The 20043-nt window shown below is 40.0% G+C and overlaps 1 protein-coding gene across 1 annotated transcript in view; it reads right to left on the bottom strand.

The window, feature by feature from the left end:
• Positions 1 to 222: 222 nt before the first annotated feature.
• The window catches only part of LOC134655429 (WD repeat-containing protein CG11141), a 29381-nt gene continuing 9560 nt past the window's right edge, over positions 223 to 20043 (bottom strand). The window contains exons 4-11 of the mRNA XM_063510897.1: positions 19778 to 19941; positions 18947 to 19088; positions 18141 to 18340; positions 16613 to 16716; positions 8100 to 8233; positions 7403 to 7587; positions 1820 to 1969; positions 223 to 595 (exon numbers count right to left, since the gene is read on the bottom strand). Of these exons, the coding sequence (XP_063366967.1) occupies positions 250 to 595; positions 1820 to 1969; positions 7403 to 7587; positions 8100 to 8233; positions 16613 to 16716; positions 18141 to 18340; positions 18947 to 19088; positions 19778 to 19941 (1425 nt within the window). The 3' untranslated portion in view covers positions 223 to 249. The remainder of the gene's footprint in view (positions 596 to 1819; positions 1970 to 7402; positions 7588 to 8099; positions 8234 to 16612; positions 16717 to 18140; positions 18341 to 18946; positions 19089 to 19777; positions 19942 to 20043) is intronic.

Raw genomic sequence — 20043 nt, 5'->3', positions numbered from 1 at the left:
CTAAGAGGAGAGACATGCGGTGTCATTATAATGTGTTCACATCAACGCAATATTACAAATGTCATCGGATTTTTATGTCACCTCGGTCTACCCTATGCGCCTTTAAGCCTTTATAAGGCAGAAGGAACATTTAACCCACCTGATTTTGAACTTTATTTCAAAGTCATAGGGTTCAATTTTGCATAATTTCTTACTCCCGAGTGCCTTAAAAAGGGTAAATATGAGGGTATCCTAATTTGAAACCAACTATCAAACTATCTCCCACTCGCTATCCGAATGTTCCTCCGGAGACATCAAATTCTTCGCATCCTTTATACCATTCGACTGCATTTCTAACCTCAACTCTATATTCTCTAAATTCCAATTATTGGGTAACTTTACAATCTTGGGCACTAAGTCTACTTCCTTGGTATCTATTTTATGTTTCGGGGTGACAATTTCTGGTTCTTTGATTTGTGGTACGTACTCGTCTTTGGGACAGTCCTCGATTTTGGTGGTGATGCTTAGGGAGTCCAGGTTGAGCATTTTCGCTAGGATTTTCTCTTTTTCTTCTATTTGCTTTTCTAGAAGGTCGTCGTTCTGTTGCTCGTTGCTTCTGGAAATTATTATTGAAGATGACTAATAGCGAATGAATTTATAATTTAAAATTTGTCTGCATTTTTTTAATGGTTTGCAACGTAATATTTTGAAATAAAAAGAAATAGAAATTGTTTATTCTTGGCAAATAACAGATAAAAAGAGGAACAAAAAACAAATTTACACATAACATTACATAACATCATAACACATAAATTAGTGACACACAACAATTTTGGGAACTAAACATTAAACGCAGTTACGAATGTTAAGCAATACTCGTATCGTACAATAAGTTCAGTGTTGTAGTAGCTTATAATTTAATGGTTTTCGTTAAAACCTTTAGGGCCTTTTAGGATGCAAACAAAAAATCGCTAACATTGATAACGACATACTTAACGCGACTCCATTTTGATATTTGTCGATGCATCGGCTGTCAACTCCCTAGTATGTCGTTATTGTCGTTGCTTTGTTTGTCAATTAAGTCAGGCGTGACTCACTCCGCAATTTCGTCGCGTCGCTACAAGTACCTACAAGTACATAACAGCCCACACCAATTTTGGTGTCTAGCCATAGTAGTTGCCGCGCACTGCTAAGGAACGGACGCCTGCTCGCGCTTGCGCCACCTAGCGGTCATATCTGTCGTAATAGACGCGTTTTGTTAGAGAGTGAAGCTTCTGTACCTAGTACTATAGATGGTCAAGCAAATCTTGTCAGTAGAAAAAGGCGGCAAATTTGAAAAATGTAGGCGCGAAGAGATATCGTCCCATAGAAAATTTGAATTTCGCGCCTTTTTCTACTGACAAGGTTTGCTTGACCATCTATATTATTTATCTTAGAATAAATTTAAAAGTGGAAAAATTACTGTCTTGGGTGAGACTTGAACTCACGGCCTCTGGATCGATACTCCAGCGCTCTGCCATCTGAGCCACCAAGACCTCATCCATAGTCAGCAAATCTTTCCACCATATTATGGGTCAAGGGGACTGTAGCGACATCTACCGTAAGATGATGTAAGTATGGATGAGGTCTTGGTGGCTCAGATGGCAGAGCGCTGGAGTATCGATCCAGAGGCCGTGAGTTCAAGTCTCACCCAAGACAGTAATTTTTCCACTTTTAAATTTATTCTAAGCTTAATAGCATCGTTCGCAGACGTTTCTGCTTGTTAAAAATTAAAATTATATTATTTATTCTGTGATTAAGTAGGGTTTTGGACCAAAACGAATGAGTGAGACAGTGTTACCCGTAAACGCTGACGTGCATGAGACAGGGCGAGGTGGTGGTGAGTTGCGCGGGCGTGCGCGCGCGCGGCGTGGAGGCGCCGGAGCCGGCCGCGCGCCGCCGGCTGCGCCGCGAGTGGATCAGCTCCGAGTCGCATTTCTTCTCCATTATGCTGGAATACACGTTAAGATACAGGGTCACTGCGCTAGTTTCCGTCCATGCTCTAGTTTTCGTCCACTTGACAGATTAGCAAACAATATATAGATGGTATCTGGAATCTAGTATTAAATCAAATGCAGAGAGTGTGACTGAGAATATACAGAAGACAATAGATGAAAAATTTCTCTCTTTACAAGAAAAATATGTCAATTTAAAAGAACGAGTCGAGAATCAAGAGAATCGCTTATATTTTCTAGAAAAACAATCACGGCAACGCAACCTAGTGTTCTTTGGCATCAAAGACGACGAAAAATCATACGAAGAACTAGAAATCAAAATTACTAACTTTATAAAACAATACTTTGCTCTAGAGCTAAGCTACAACGACATACAATCAATCAGGCGAATAGGGAGGAGAACTGACAAGATTAGGCCCATAATAGTAACTTTTACATCACTTCACACGAAAATTCGAATATTAAAACAAAAGAAAAAATTAACAGACTCACAATACTACATCAAGGAAGATTACCCAGAACAAATCTTAAAAATCAGGAAAGAACTACAAGCTCAAGCTCAAGCTGAGAGAGACAAAGGAAATAAAGTCGTAATCAAATATGATAAATTGGTTATATTAAAAAATAACAACGGGACTAGAACAAACAACAAGAGGAACTTGTCACTATCTCCACAAAATCGCCCTTCATCGCATAGGACAACAGGGACTGAACAGATAAGCAAGAAAAACAAACTCTTACCAGTTACTTCTCATGCTGACTGCCACAAGGAAAAACCTAAACATCGAGCTCCAGGCCCTTCGGAGGGAGTGATCAAACCAGGCATACTAAATTTTTTCAGTCCTGCAAATCCTACGCCTACGTCGTTACAGCAAGACTCGGCAGACGAATAGCAACTAGCAACCCCTTCTCAAGCACAGAAACAAGTATCAAAAAAACAAAGCATACAATATCTCCCACGCCGGCTGGTCACCGAGGGAGATTATGACCGAAACCCTCCAGAGAAAAACAATAATGACTACTCCACCAAACTCTACATCGTGACGTTCAACGTAAGGACGCTATCAACACATGAAAAATTAATGGAATTATGGGAAGCAGTGAAAAATATACACTTCGATGTTATGGGCATCTGCGAGGTCAGGCGACCTGGGTGCTCGATAGAAGAATACGAACAGTTTATACTCTGCACGATGGGTACTACACCTGGAAAACACGGCGTCGGCTTTATCGTGAAAAAAAATCATAAAAACAGTATAGATCGCTTTGTAGGGCTAAGTGATCGAATAGCTCTTCTAACTCTGAATATAGGCAACTTACAAATTGATATAATTCAAGTCTACGCTCCAACCACATCGGCAGACGACAACGAAATATCATTGTTCTACGACTCAATCAAAAAGGCGCTTAAACTGGCAGGGAAGCACATAATCATTATAGGCGATTTTAATGCAAAAATTGGCCAACCTAAACCTGATGAGTATTTAGTAACAAAACGCCATGGTTACGGAACAAGAAACGACAGAGGAGAGACATTAATTCAATTCGCATACGAAAACAAGTTATCCATACTCAACACGTTCTTTAAAAAAAGAAACTGCCGACGATGGACCTGGCGGTCACCAGATGGCGACACCAGAAACGAAATTGATTACATCCTATCGAATCAACCAAAATGGTTTCAAAATATCGAAGTTATTAACACCATGTACCCATCGGACCACAGACCAGTACGAGGCACGATAAATCTTCAACACAACAGAAAAAGTAGAGTCAACTACAACAAATTACCAAAAAGTCTATTAAAAACCGAAAATGAAATCAAGGCATACACAGAAGCCATAGAATGTTTTAAGACAGACCTTATGGACTACGACGGTAATACCACAGTACAAAGTTACCATGACAAGATTGCACACGCCATCATACGAAGTCTCGAAAAAGCACAACAAGCTAGAAAAGACCATCCGGAAAACTCGACGATTACTGAAAACACAAAAAAACTAATGAAACGAAGACACGAGCTTCAGAATACTAAACCAAAATCATTATTAATGAAAAAGGAGCTGAGCGCACTTTATAAATTGATTAGCAAAAATATCAAAAACGATTACAAAAACCATAGACAAGAAGTATTTAAAAAACACCTAACCTTATCTGGAAGCTTAAAGAAAGCGTATAAAGAACTAAGAACGCATAAAACTTGGATAGAAGGAATAAAAACATCAGATGAAATAACGCACAAAAGAAACGACGTCTTAACTGTAGCAACAGACTTCTACAAGAGATTATATCAAGAAAAAAAGTCACCTGACAACTGTCAATTGGTACATGAGGGAACATTAAATATCAGGAAAGTCAAAGCAATCGATGAAATCGAGGTAATGCAGCAAATAAAGAAACTGAAATTAGAAAAAAGCCCAGGCCCAGACAAAATAAGCAATGAGGCATTAAAATACGCCGCTACATTTCTTGCCCACCCACTTGCACACCTCTTTAACCTAATACTTGACACAGCAGTAACACCAAAACAGTGGTCGGAATCCAATATTATTCTTTTATATAAAAAAGGCGACCCCAATGACATTGCAAATTACCGTCCTATTAGTTTACTACCAAGTCTCTACAAACTTTTTTCATCGATTTTAGAAAAAAGAATAAGCATAACTTTAGAAAAATGCCAACCAGTTGAACAAGCTGGCTTTAGAAGCGGTTTCTCAACGATAGATCATGTGCACACAGTAGAGCTCCTAATTGAAAAGTACCAGGAATTCCGGAGGCCGCTATACATTGTCTTCATAGATTATCAAAAAGCCTTTGATACCCTATCTCACTCGTCAATATGGGAGGCATTAAAAGAACAACAAGTAGAGCTCCAGTACATTGATATCTTAAAACAACTCTACAAACATACCACGAATAGAGTCCAACTGGAAACAATCGGCCCGCCAATACAAATTGAACGTGGCGTAAGGCAAGGCGATCCCATATCACCCAAGATATTCATTGCAGTGCTAGAGTCGATAATTAGCAAGCTGAATTGGTCTGGCCGTGGACTGCCTATAAACGGTAGCTATCTACATCACCTAAGATTCGCAGACGACATCGTCTTGCTTTCAGAACGCTTTTCAGACCTAAAATACATGATACTCACCCTGCAGACTGCCAGTAGAGTGACAGGGCTAGAAATAAATTTCAGCAAATCAAAAATAATGACTAATAGTACACAACAACCAATGCATATTGGAGATACCGAAATGGAGTACGTTAAAAACTATATATACCTTGGGAAGCAAATCTCATTTGATATGAGAAATAGCGAACATGAAGTTGATAGGAGAATCAAGATCACGTGGAACAAATTCTGGAGCCAAAAAGAAATATTGAAGAGCACAATTCCTATTAAATTTAAAAAGAAAATCATGGACTCATGTTTACTACCATCGCTCACGTACGCCGCGCAAACCTGGAAATTTACCAAAAATATTAAAAACAAAATAATTACATGCCAAAGAAGTATGGAAAGAAGTATGACAAATATTAGAAAGATCCAGAAAATTAAGCACAGCATTATTAGATCCAAAACTAACGTGATAGACGCGCTCAAATACGCAAAAAAACAAAAATGGAGATGGGCAGGACATGTCGCCAGGATGAAGTCCAATAGATGGGCAAAACAAGTAACGACATGGCCAGGACCACCAGGAAAGCGTAACAGCGGCAAACCATACACGCGATGGTCAGACGAGATAGTAAAGGTTGCAGGGACAAACTGGATACAAAAAGCACAGGATAGATCCGACTGGCTTACTCTGGAGGAGGCCTTCACCTGAGAAGGGGTTCTTGCTAAATTCACCTAGTAAAAAAAAAAAAAAAAACAACAATATGTACATAAGTGACCAAACATTACTAAAAAATGACTATTAGAAAATTAAATAAATTGTATTGTAGATTTTTTATGTTTGACATTGTAATATGCAAGAAATAAAAGGCTTTTTTATTTTTTATTTATTTATTTTATTTATATAGATGGTCAAGTAAATCTTGTCAGTAGAAAAAACCGGCCAAGTGCGAGTCGGACTCGCGCACGGAGGGTTCCGCACCATCAACAAAAAATAGAGCAAAACAAGCAAAAAACGGTCACCCATCTAAGTACTGACTCCGCCCGACGTTGCTTAACTTCGGTCAAAAATCACGTTTGTTGTATGGGATCCCCACTTAAATCTTTATTTTATTCTGTTTTTAGTATTTGTTGTTATAGCGGCAACAGAAATACATCATCTGTGAAAATTTCAACTGTCTAGCTATCACGGTTCGTGAGATACAGCCTGGTGACAGACGGACGGACGGACGGACGGACGGACGGACAGCGGAGTCTTAGTAATAGGGTCCCGTTTTTACCCTTTGAGTACGGAACCCTAAAAAGGTGCAATATTCAAATTTTCTATGGGACGATGTCCCTTCACGCCTACATTTTTCTTTGCCGCCTTTTTCTACTGACAAGATTTGCTTGACCATCTATATTTGATATTTAATTTGCTATTTGCGATATATATTTTTTATGTAAATAGATATATTGTTTTGACTTTAGGATTGCAATAAGTCCAGATTTGTGAAGCAATGTAGGTTTATATTCAACTTTCGTCAAGTGGACGAAAACTAGAGCAGGACGAAAACTAACGCACCTACCCTATTTGAGTCAAAAACACCCGCCGAGCCAGACATTGTGTAGGCATTAAGAGAACAGGTGAGGAGTGCATACATAAATCGCGTGTAGGTACGTTTCAACTACAGTTTGTCATTGTCAGACTGTCTCATTTCAAACATAGACAGAGAGAATCATACTATCTTTGTCTTACACTAGTACTAGCGCCCAAAAGAAAAGGTTGAGGACCGACTATAGCGATCTTCCTGCGGCCAAATATGATCACATGTTTTCTGGACGACCCCATACGCCAGGGAGCTGCCTGCCTGGCGGCAGTTCGAAGCTCGTATTCGGATGGTACGAGTAATCTCACCTGTTATACAGCTTGAGTTTCTTCTGCAGTTCCTCAGACTTGACCCTCCTGATCTCAACTTCCGACGACACGTCTTTAAACTCGTTTATGATCCATCATCATCACCATCGCGTCAACTTGAGAACGTCGCGAGATACGTCAGGGAGTTGCCTGCCTGGCGGCAGTTCGAAGCACGTATTCGGATGGTACGAGTAATCTCACCTGTTATACAGCTTGAGTTTCTTCTGCAGTTCCTCAGACTTGACCCTCCTGATCTCCTCAACTTCCGACGACACGTCTTTAAACTCGTTTATGATCCATCATCATCACCATCGCGTCAAGTTGAGAACGTCGCGACATACGTCATGCAGGGAGTTGCCCGACAGTTCGAAGCACGTATTCGGATATTTCGGATGGTACGAGTAATCTCACCTGTTATACAGCTTGAGTTTCTTCTGCAGCTCTTCGGACTTGACTCTCCTGATCTCCTCAACTTCCGACGACACGTCTTTGAACTCGTTTATGATGGACTCGAGAACGTCGCGGGACACGTCAGGCAACTGCCTGACTGGCGGCAGTTCGAAACACTCTTCAGCCACTGTTGCGTCCTTCGCGTCCTGTGGAAAAAAAACACAGTAAACATACTATTTATACAGAGAGAGATAATCTGCCATCACCTGTGTATTAAACTTTTTCGTCCACTAGTGAGTAAACAAGGGTAATCTTAACTGCATTTTGGTGTTAGCTTGGTTGGATTAAAAATCGGTAGATATAGCCAATTTGAGGCGAAACGTACCTACGGGATTAGAAACAAAGTTGGTGATTGAAATTACCTGTACTGCCGGCCTAGCCACGCTGACAATCGCTATCGCTTCGACAACGAAACGCTTTGTGTCTCTCTATCACTCTTCCGTATTAGTGTGACAGTGACAGTTGCGTTTCGATCGTTTGGCACGTTGGCTAATACACGGCCTGATTCTTTTAACTCAAATATACTGCGACTAAAACGCTATGAGAGTTAATGTAAAGAGCAATTGGCAGTTTTTAATCAGCAAATTGTAGAATTCAAAGAAAAGAACCCTGTGTACCTTTGGCCTTTTGCAATTTTAACTTTCTGTGTTGCACGTACCTTAGTCAGCCAATTTGGCGCCTCCAGCACGCTGGTGATGAACGCCGTCTGGTCGAGCGTGACGTCACGCACTGTGTTCACGACTTGTTGGATTGAGTTGGTAAGGGATTTCGTCATCAGGTTGATTGAGTCGTCTGTTGGAAAAGACGATCGTTATTCGTCTTTAAACGCATTAGAAAGACATTTTGTCAGTATTAATAAAATATTTCACACCTAATTACTGAATATCCTTAACTGTTCATTAATTACCTATGCAATAAGTTTGACTTATTGTCAATTAACACATTCAGTGCCGAAAACCCGACTATCGGGTATTTTATGATTTCGTTCCCAGGCCGGACGACCCGATAGTCGGGATCGTGGTACTACAGCTTAATATGACGAAATTTAAATATGTGGCCTGGCGCGGATGTTTTGTTGTGTTAAGTAATTAATTTCTAAGCTTAACAGCATCCAGCCTTCCAGCCTGGGACACTGGAGGCCTTGGTCACTTTTTCTTAGTATTTGACATTTATTCAAAGCTTAACAGCATCGTTCGCAGACGTTTCTGCTTGATACCTACAGAATTAATTTTGTATTTATATATACCTACTTTCTTTCAATGCGTTCTGATGTATATGACGGGTGCCTTATCCTTAGGTATCTAAATATTTGAGAGGTCTCTCATCATAAATCCGACGTCAAAATGGTAAAACATGGACGCCATCTCGAATATCCGCAATTTTGATCCGATCAAGATAAGGATCGATATCTCTGTGGATGCGAGCGTTACTTATACTTATAGGTAGTACCTAGTCGTTCTATGGCCATCGCCTTACTTCGAGGCAGGCTGAAAATAACGCTGGAACCATACCACAGAGGCGGACTTGCAGCACATACCCGAGACTGTGTTTTTTTTTTCATGGCTCTAAATTAGTCTAGTAGGTACTGTCTACTCCAGCTGTCAAATTTACGGCAACAATATTTTGAAGTGCTTTACCCTCCTGAGACTAAATGTACATTACAATGTACATATTCGTGCAATCTAATTTGAACCTTTCATGAACCAAATAGAGTAGCATTTCTTTTGTTTCATTGCTTTTTAAAACAAACTAAATTCGTTCTAATTTACTTATAAAATAAGGTTCAAATTAAAAAAAATTAAAACTTTATATGGTAGGTCTTACGAGGTTACGCGTCTAAATATTCCTTGTTTATGATTTACCTTGTATCCTTATCTTTTGAATCTTGGAAGAGACCGTTTTGTTGTTTTTAGTCTCAGATCGAGCAATATTTATATTGTCAATTTTCCTAGATTTTTCGAAATATTGTACCTAGATGGTATTGAGTTTCAATAAGATAAAAATTATTCCTCATGTCGAGTTATTAATATTAGATATTAGGTAACTAATTTTCGCTGAACGTTAAATAAAAAATCTACTTGAATTGTCTTCTACTTGAGTGACTTGAACTAAGACCAGTTATGCCTATTCGACTTGTTTCATTACAACCTGTGACATGGCGAATACGGGCACATTTGTGAGAGGTAATCTAGCTACATCATATCATCGTAGCCATGTCACAAAATTTACAATATCAAAACTCATAACCTAATAATACTTACTTTACTCTTTGCTCATAACTATGCGTCTACATGCAAAGAGGTATGGATTATAGGAGATATGAAGCCAAAGAAAAAAAACGTGCCTCCTAATTTGACAGGAGAACTGCACTGCATACGTTTTGAGTCATTGGATTGTCAAATGTTAACTTTTGACTTGTGAGCCGTACAGCGCCATCTACATTAGCTGCCAAACTCAAAGCACGAATTTGTCTAAAGGGGCCCACAGATTATCAGTTCGCCGGACGATATCAACCTGTCAGTTGTTCGGAACTGTCACCGTTTGCGTATAACTGCGAACTGGTAATCTGTGGGCCTCTTAAGACTTTACAAATCTTATGCTATCAACGAATCTTTGCTACAAGCAAGCAAGCGTAACCATTGCTCTAATATACGAATATCGAAGCGAAAGGAAAGGAAAATAAAAAAACATGCTTTTGAAAATAAAATATATTCATATATAAGTACAATGGCCATGCTGAGACACGCACTAATACAAAATTAAACAGATATATTATTCACTAGTTTTCCGGCTAACTACAAAATATATTTCACCGTACCATACGGGGTCCCTTTGTTTCCCATAAAGATTTAAGTCATAATGTATTGGTTGTCATATTATCATTAGTCATAAAACTGAAACCGTTAACTTTTCAGCATTTTCGTAAGGATATCCTATAGGTAGGTTAGGTTTGTTTCATGGCAACCCTGAAAAGTGACGCGTTTCTGAACCAAATGAATTATGAGTAAAGAAAATTCGGGCAAACAATACATTATGGCTTAAAACTATTTGGAAAATAATAGACCCGTACCATACACACAAAACACTTTCCTGTGGACATACCCAAACTTAGGGGTTATAGAGTCTAAGTTCTGATTGAATACTTCCTTATCTCTATCGCACGCGCATAATTTTATTGTATTAAAACTGTTAAAAGTTGTCAATGCCAATGTGCGAGCGGGACAGCAATATAATTATGCGCGTGCGATAGATATAGGAATAGGCGTACGAAATTCTTAGTACTTAGCGTTATTACTTTAATTGTAACCTTTGATACAACATTATATATACGCACACAAGTTGGTAACTGTGTCCACAGTTGTAAATATAATTATATTCTTTTACGCAACTGTAAAGTAGTCAAATTATATTTAGTTAAGTTGGTATTAACCAAACATAAGTTATAGTATTTATTTATTTTTAAGTTTTAGTTAAGAGCTTTGTAAGTGAGTACGCATGCACTCGCTATACTTACTGATTATTTATTTATATTTATGCTGTAACTAAGTTTCTCTGTAGTGAAATGTATAATTTCTTTGAGAAAAATAAAGTTCTATAAACCTAAATAGTGATGCTTAAAGTCTATTTTTTTATTCGGTAGACTAAAATGACATTTCATAGAATGAAATGACACATGATGTTCATACTATGAAATGTCATTTTAGTCTACCGAATAAAAAAATAGACTTTAGCTTTTATTTTAAAATCTGTGTACGTATTTCTACAGTACATACATTAGAGTCCATAAATATGTATCGGTTTTTTTACCTTAATTGCAATGGAAGGTGAAGAAATGTATACATATTTATGAACTCTAATGTAGGTACATTGTACACAATTACGCATTTTTCTGAATTCATGATTCCACTGGCAATTTACCATGTGTTTTTTTTTAATTAGCGTACATTTTTGACCAACCTTCGAAGAATCGAAAACTAGTGAATTAATATACAGTATACAATATTAACTGCTTAAACTACGATGCAAATAAACAGTAATTAAAATAACATTAAACTTGTCAATATGATGATTTTGAAAAAAAGTATATCGTCATGCTAAATTATGAACTAAAGTTCAATGCTGTCAAATAAAAATAAACGTGATTATTCTGTTACGTAGTTGAACGAAAATACAAAATGAAATGATACATAGGGTAAGTAATATTAAGTTCACAGGTAATACATTACATAACGAATACTTTTCGGGCAATATAGGAATACAGAAATTGGAATAATACAGAAAACGGAATAATACGACTCGTGCTTTGGACCACTTAACTATAAATGCATATAACTAACAAGAACAAAATGTTTGAATTCAATATCACAAGATTCACAAATGCCGTTAATATATAATATAATATAAAAGTATGTAAGGGAAGCGCAGGAATTTGCTTAGAAATACCTGGTAGCTCCTTAAGGCCCTTATGGTTAGGTCGTTTATAATACTTAACAAAAAATATTAGACATATGTATTATGTATAGTCTGTCGAACAACTTTGTCAGTAGAAAAAGGCGCGAAATTCAAATTTTCTGTGGGACGATAACCCTACATTTTTAAATTTGCCGTTTTTTTTTGCACTAACGGAAATGGCTTGACAGACTATATAATACATCTTAATGTAAGATTACTAACTGATTCAGATAAGAAGTGCAAGCATATAGTTAGATTAGCTAGCTCAGAGTATGGCCAAGGCAATAAGCCCTTATTATAATGGCATATGTACTCAAGAAAATCGGCTGATAGTAAGTTATGTTATGGCATTAACCGCGAATGGTCATTTAAACATTTAATTTTTTTAGCACTTACGGGAAGTCATTACATCTATATATAAATCTCTTGGGTATATTTAAACTAAAATACATTGGTCCTTATTTGGTATCCGTTAAGGCACTATAAACTCACTATCTTACACTAATGCAGATACACAATGATAATAAAGTGATAAAACTAAGTAAAACTATCATCGCAGTAAGTAACAACCTCATGTAATAACTATTATCAAATTAGTATAAACATTTGTTAGAATAAAATACGTAGGTGCATACTTGCATAGTTAAAATACTTGTGTAAACACAATGTAGGTATGTCTTATGTTCTATGACATAGTTATTATAAAGTTTATTTTGCCATCAAGTGACTACTGTAACTAGATTTAATATTGATTGGATTAATAGGCCCACTTGCACCATTCCACTAGCCCGGGGTTAGCCGGGTAACCCGTTAACCTAGCGTCAAATTATAATCATGTAACCATGATTTTAACCCGTTAACCCCGGATTAGTGGGATGGTGCCAGTGGCCCATAGAAAATTAATTAATAATTGTATTATTAAGGTTTAAACCACACGCATCAAAACTTAACACTGGTGCAACGTACCCGCAAAATATATGTCAAAACCAAACGCATATAAAGCCCCGTCTCCGTATCGCGCGGCAAACCATCGAACATTGGCTCGCGCGGCAGCCGCGCGCAATGGATACCGGACTACCGCGCGAGTCAACTCGATGCGCCCGGTATCCATTGCGCGCGGCTAACGCGCGAGCCAATGTTCGATGGTTTGCCGCGCGATATGGAGACGGGGCTTTAGACGTGAATCGATGGTTGGATCTTATTTGAATAAATTTGGAATGTAGGTAATTTTTTTAACATCTTCAAAAGATTTTAGGTCACAAACAACTTCAAATCGATGCATCAAAGATGGCGCGAATGGAATGAACTAAAGTTAAGCCCCATTTAACTTGCATGCAATATTCGATACATTGCTAACTACACAGTACATACATTGAATTCAGTCGATCGACCAAATACCGCAGTGTAACAAAAATAGCATGCAAGTTCTTGAACCGTCTAAACGGGGCTTTAGTGATGTTGTCTTGTTATGTGAACATGTTCAAAGATACGGTCTATCACTTAAACAGTTCGTCATCCTTGGTGAAAAGACATGTAAGTTAAAAACAAAATAACTAACGGTAACAATAACCTAGAACCGAATATAACTAAATTAAACTAACCGTTCCATTGACAGGTAACTTTCGACTAAACTAAATATTCAAGTGCTCTTCAAACTGTGCCTTTGTGACAGCAGAATAAGAAATAAACTTGTGCCCGAGAAAAAACAACAAAATGGCACACAACTGATAAAGATACAAGTTTGTTAACACATTCAGTACCGAAAACCCGACTATCGGGTATTTTATGATTTCGTTCCCAGGCCGGACGACCCGATAGTCGGGATCGTGGTACTACAGCTTTATATGACGAAATTTTTGTGACCTGGCGCGGATGTCGTGTTTGGCTGCGTAGCAATTAATGTGTTAAAGTACTATTTGTGCCGTTTCCATGCAAAAGGGTAATTATATTGTCAGTACTCAATAAAGCGTAACTTTAAAATTGACCTTATCGACAAACGGAACCGTGATACCTTTTGTTTGAAAACGACACATTTACTTAACATCTCTATATCTGTCTAAATTCGTTGTAGTAGGTAGGTATAAGGCACATTATGATTAAGTACAAACATTTCAATATTAAGTAATCATTTTAACTCCCGTTACAGGCCCAAAGGCTTGATTCGAACTTCCCTCTCTTTCTCTTCTGTTATTGATGTGTTTTGTGTGTGTGTTTGTGTTTTGTGTTATTATTTATATATATAAGTACGAGCGAGATGTACGGGCGCATGTCAGAATGATATCAAATTGACATAATTTGCAAGTTCGAATCCTCCACCAATATACACATACTAATTCTTAAAATTATTAAGTATTACCATGATTATCAGTTTATTTCTTACATCTATTAATATGATTAGATTTGTTACCACTCACTTTATAACTGGACGTGTCGTCAGTTCCTAACATACATATATTATTGGAAGGCGCGTCGTCACCCTTGGTCCAAAATTTTACAACTCAAAGGACGGATACATTTTTTAATCAACAACACCTTGGTTACTTCCATATTTTGATTGACAGATGATTTTAACCCTCTAAACACGCTTATTATTTATTATATGCACGTATCGGACTGTACGAAGGTTTGTCAATAACAATATCAGTCGAGGGGTTGAACATTTAATGAAAACCCTTAACACAAAGTCATATACATAGTGACTGCACGTTGGATCCGAGAGTCTGTCAACTCGTGATAACTTGGTGCCTAGTCAAGATGCCAATCGTTCGCTCCGTAGCGAATGAAACTTAACTGTCTGAGTCGCACTATAAAAAAAAATTGCCCTAGTCGTCTTTTGGGTTGAGGGCGAGTTATAATGAGTAATTGGTGTGTCGCTTATCTATCGCATTAGGTAAAACCTGTAATGATAGATTTAAGTTTTAATTACTAAATAAAAAATAATAATAAAACAAATAATAATATGTGGAAGTGTGCTAGAAACGATTAGCATCTTGGCCACGCACCCAGGTGCTGCCCCCTACTGTTCACGCACGCTTCCTTGTAAGGTATTTCATTTTATGGCATTAGTCAAAAAGTTAAACACGTGACATTTACCCTTAGCGCCATTAACCTCCTAAGGCCCAAGGCCCTACCTATAGTACCTATTCAGTTCAATGTAATTTAAACCATGTTCAATTGGAACAGAGTCGCTTTTGCTTTGTTTCGTTCAATTTTCAATCAACGCAAAATCAACTCTTTTTCCTACAGTTTAGGTTCAAATTTCAGTGGCAAATTTTGGATGTTTCGTTTGTATGGCTGGGCCTTAGGACGATAAATGGGGATCTCCCGTGGAGATTGAGCGTGTTTTAAATATCATCCGTATTCTATTCGAGTTAAGGTTAAAAATCAAATGAACATAGACTGTCAATCACAAGGTTTCAGTGATGTAATTAATAACTGAAATATTTAATACTAATTATTGATTAGAAATTAAGTAACTCTGCTTAGTTTTAATTAAGTGCTGAATAACATATTGTGCAAAATACATCTAAAGTCACAATTAAATACTAAATGGAAAACACAGAATTACGAGTATAATATATGTAAGGTGCAGGGGGGCCATTTAGACTGCGGGATAATTTAAACTAAACGAAATATCTTCCATGTTTTACATTTATTAACTAGAGTGCCATACATGTCCAGATAGCGCAAAAGATGTGTTGTGTGTGCCTCTAGTTAATAATGTAAAACATGGAAGATATTTCGATTAGTTTAAATTACCCCGCAGTCTAAATGCCCCCCCCCCCTGCACCTTACTACGAACCTACTCATATCAGGGTAAACTATCCAATAATTGGAATCCCCACCGCTTTAAACAGGCCGCGGCCTTTAAACAGGGTTGAAGGGGGTCAAGTCAATACCAACAACAGGATAGTTTACCCTATATCTATCACAAGAATGTATCCAAGAGAATAAAAATATCTATAACTACATAAGAAGCATCTAGCATAAAAAAGATTTAGTTTTGAGGCGTCTCTACCGCTATGTGTAATTGTGTACCTATGATGACAAAAGTTTTTTCGGCTTTTGGTAATTTTCTGGCGAACGAATTAGGGCCCACACTAGCGTCTTTTGAGCGTCGGCGTCTAGTCAGCGCTACGGAAAGTAGCGTCGCTGCGCATTTGCGCTGACGTTGCGTCGAGCAGCAGCCATAGAGTTTACACGCCGATGCTCGGGAGACGCTAGTGTGAGGTGGTTCTTAGAATCGACGATTTGTAATAGGGAATATTACGCGAAACTGCGTAGAGGGCGCCACTTCCACAATCCGTCACAATCTAAGGGTAAATTTTGCTATCTAACCTCTCTCTTGCATATTCGAGCGATAAAGAGGCAGATAGCTGAGTTTTGACTTCGCGTTCCCCGGTAGGCCCGTTGTAAACAAACCGCCTTGATGTATCAATGTCATATTTTATTGTCTGTGAAAACTTGTCAAAAAACCGTTTAAGGCACAGTATGTATAAGTTACTCTATGGTTTACGAAAGGCGCTAGTGCTGCACTCTGGCGGCAGAACATTGCAGTAATACTCCCTGTCTATATAACATCTAAGTCAACAGGCATAAGCCAAGCAAAAGTGAAGCGAATATGAAGTAATTTTGAAGGCTAATGGAATTTATTCTACCCTCTTTATAAGAGATCTGTATGGTATGTGTATGTGTGTCATGCGTTCTTAGCAAACAGACCTGAAGCGAGCGTGGCGGGCTCGGGCGCGTGAGCGAGACGCACGAGCGAGCGGCCTCCCTCTAGCACGAAAATCTCGTCCTTGTTTACCGCCACTGAGAGGATCCTGGAACACAGGGGCGATTTTTATAATAATATAGCGACGAACTAAGCTTTTAGATATGTTCACTAATAATTATTGGAAAACATATATCAATAAAGTTTTGCTGGCGGAGTGGAAGAAGTTCATTTGATATTAGTTAGACTATAGCGAAAATTAAAAAAAATGTTTTTACAGCTGGTCAACCGGCTCTAGAGATTTATTATGGCTATGTTTAGTGTCTTCTTCGATATGGGATCATCATGTGGGTTATTCTCGAGGACACATTTAGCCATCCTTCATAGTTGCCGTATCTAGGACAGTCTCGGTTAAGCATCCTGTATGTTCTTTAAAACTAACCTTCTAACGGTATGTCTTTTTTTGACAAATGCTCCTAAATAAGCTAGATTTCAATAAAATACCTTCTCAAGTCATCAACGACAGCAGTCGCTCTCAGTGTGTCGGGGTCGAGCACGTAGAGGAAGTGCTCGTTGTGCGCCACGAGGTAATGCTCCCTGAACACATGTAGCGGCCCCAGGTTGTACTCCATGTCCGAGTGGCTGTGTTTACCTTCTAAGGTCGTCCACCACAGCTGTGGCCCGCAGCGTGTCGGGGTCGAGCACGTAGAGGAAGTGCTCGTTGTGCGCCACGAGGTAATGCTCCCTGAACACATGTAGCGCCTCCAGTGTCCTCCATGTCCGAGTGGCTGTGTTTACCTTCTAAGATCGTCCACCACAGCTGTGGCCCGCAGCGTGTCGGGGTCGAGCACGTAGAGGAAGTGCTCGTTGTGCGCCACGAGGTAATGCTCCCTGAACACATGTAGCGGCCCCAGGTTGTACTCCATGTCCGAGTGGCTGTGTTTACCTTCTAAGGTCGTCCACCACAGCTGTGGCCCGCAGCGTGTCGGGGTCGAGCACGTAGAGGAAGTGCTCGTTGTGCGCCACGAGGTAATGCTCCCTGAACACATGTAGCGCCTCCAGTGTCCTCCATGTCCGAGTGGCTGTGTTTACCTTCTAAGATCGTCCACCACAGCTGTGGCCCGCAGCGTGTCGGGGTCGAGCACGTAGAGGAAGTGCTCGTTGTGCGCCACGAGGTAATGCTCCCTGAACACATGGAGCGGCCCCAGGTTGTACTCCATGTCGGAGTGGCTGTGTTTACCTTCTAAGATCGTCTACCACAGCTGTGGCCCGCAGCGTGTCGGGGTCGAGCACATAAAAGGAAGTGCTCGTTGTGCGCCACGAGGTAACGCTCCCTGAACACATGTAGCGGCTCCAGTGTCCTCCATGTCTGAGTGGCTGTGTTTACCTTCTAAGATCGTCCACCACAGCTGTGGCCCGCAGCGTGTCGGGGTCGAGCACATAAAGGAAGTGCTCGTTGTGCGCCACGAGGTAATGCTCCCTGAACACATGTAGCGCCTCCAGTGTCCTCCATGTCCGAGTGGCTGTGTTTACCTTCTAAGATCGTCCACCACAGCTGTGGCCCGCAGCGTGTCGGGGTCGAGCACATAAAGGAAGTGCTCGTTGTGCGCCACGAGGTAATGCTCCCTGAACACATGTAGCGGCCCCAGGTTGTACTCCGTGTCGGAATGGTTGTGCTTGCGCGAGGACGGGTTGAGCAGCTCGGCGATGGTGAGGGGGTTGGATATCGCGTCCTGTGGATTAATGGTTGAAGGGTTTATTGCTTAACGGCGTTATTCATAAACGTCTGCTAAGTTAATCAGCTGATCGTCGTTTGTTCCTCTCTATGGCATAACGACAGATAGGGACAAACGACGATCATCAACTGATTAAGTTAGCAGCCGTTTATGAATTACGCCATAAGCCTTCGCCCGGCGTACAGGCCTCGCCCTTTATATAGGAGCGCACTAAATGCGCTCTGAACTTAGGGATAAGCACAACTGTTGAGCATGAAAGGCTCCGCCGGCGTCCAATATACAGGCGAGGCCCGACCTTCCAGTATAGGAGCGCTCCAAGCGCGCTCTGAACGTCGGGCTTAGCCCGACCCTGGGCACAGGCGCCCAATATATAGGCGAACTCACACTATCCATTATGAAGGGCACAACATTATACGGGCGGAAGCAAATTTTCCAGTCCCAATAATACAGAAGGGCGCTAAACACGCTCACAATTTATCCAAAGACGTAAAATACTTGTCGTTGAATTATATTTTAGATCAGCTTCAACAATCAAATATCTATGCTCATGTATAAGATTCGAAGAGTTCCCTCAATTCCTTGATTGGGTTTAGCGAAGCTAACCTTGAACATGAGCGTGTGCAGCACCTGCCCGGTGCGGCCGGCGCGCCACAGCCGGAGCCCCGGGCGCGCGCAGTAGGCGACGGGCGCGCCGCCGCCGCCCGGCGAGTACGAGTACTGGAACACCGCGCCGAGCTGGCACAGGCTGGAAGAACACATCAAATATTCATTTAAACACCAACATCTTAGCTGAACCATAGAGAAATATAGTAAGACAAGAGTGCTCACTCCATACATCAGTTCAGACTATTCATTTCAGTGTCTACATCTAGCATCGAGTAACGGAACTATCAGTACTGCTACTTGACAATAGATGTAGCACCGACCGGAAAGTCTTATCTCAACAGCATAAGACTTTCCGGTCGGTGCTACGTCTATTGTCAAGTAGCAGTACTGATAGTTCCGCTACTCGATGCTAGATGCTAATAGTCTTTTTGGTACTAAAACTGATGTATGGAGTGAGCACTCTATGTATTTTTTTCTCTATGGCTGAACGTAGCGTTCTAGACTTTCTTTAGCCTTTAGCTTGGCTTTAATTGTACTAACAACCGTGTATCAACCGTGTACAGGACCTACCGCACCGAAATTTAACGCAATGACGTTGCGTTTATGCTGCTGTAGACCATCTGTAAATGGAGTATGTGGTATGTGTACAAATGCAAGAGTAGGGAAGAAAAACAAGCGGCGAATGAACTTGTAGACGGTCTAGCCAGATAGACGGTCATTCGCCTTATACATTTTGCTGCGTAAACAGTGCAACGTGTTATGACCAGCTATTTGGCCGATCCTTCTCCATGTAATCCTATTTATGTAACAGAATTTATTAAAGCTTACCTCTTCCTCTCTCGCTTGCCTATTTGGTTGATCGACCACTTGCCGTCTCGCTTCTCGCACACTATCGTGCGGTACAAGCTGGACACCAGCAGCGTGTTCTGATAGTAGCTCATCTGCACTATCTCGTGTTCTTCGTTCACTATCTCGCTGGATTTGCAGAGGTGCTGGAAACATTGGTAAAATCACACTAGTTCATTCATTCATCATCGTTCGTTCATCATTCATTTGACTTTACAAAAGGCAGATGTGTGTCTGGCGACGATCAG

Source organism: Cydia amplana, chromosome 16 (genome assembly GCF_948474715.1).
Source record: "Cydia amplana chromosome 16, ilCydAmpl1.1, whole genome shotgun sequence".
Lineage (NCBI taxonomy): Eukaryota > Metazoa > Arthropoda > Insecta > Lepidoptera > Tortricidae > Cydia > Cydia amplana.
Note: the sequence above shows the minus strand (reverse complement) of the source record. Positions and strands in the feature narration are given on the sequence as shown.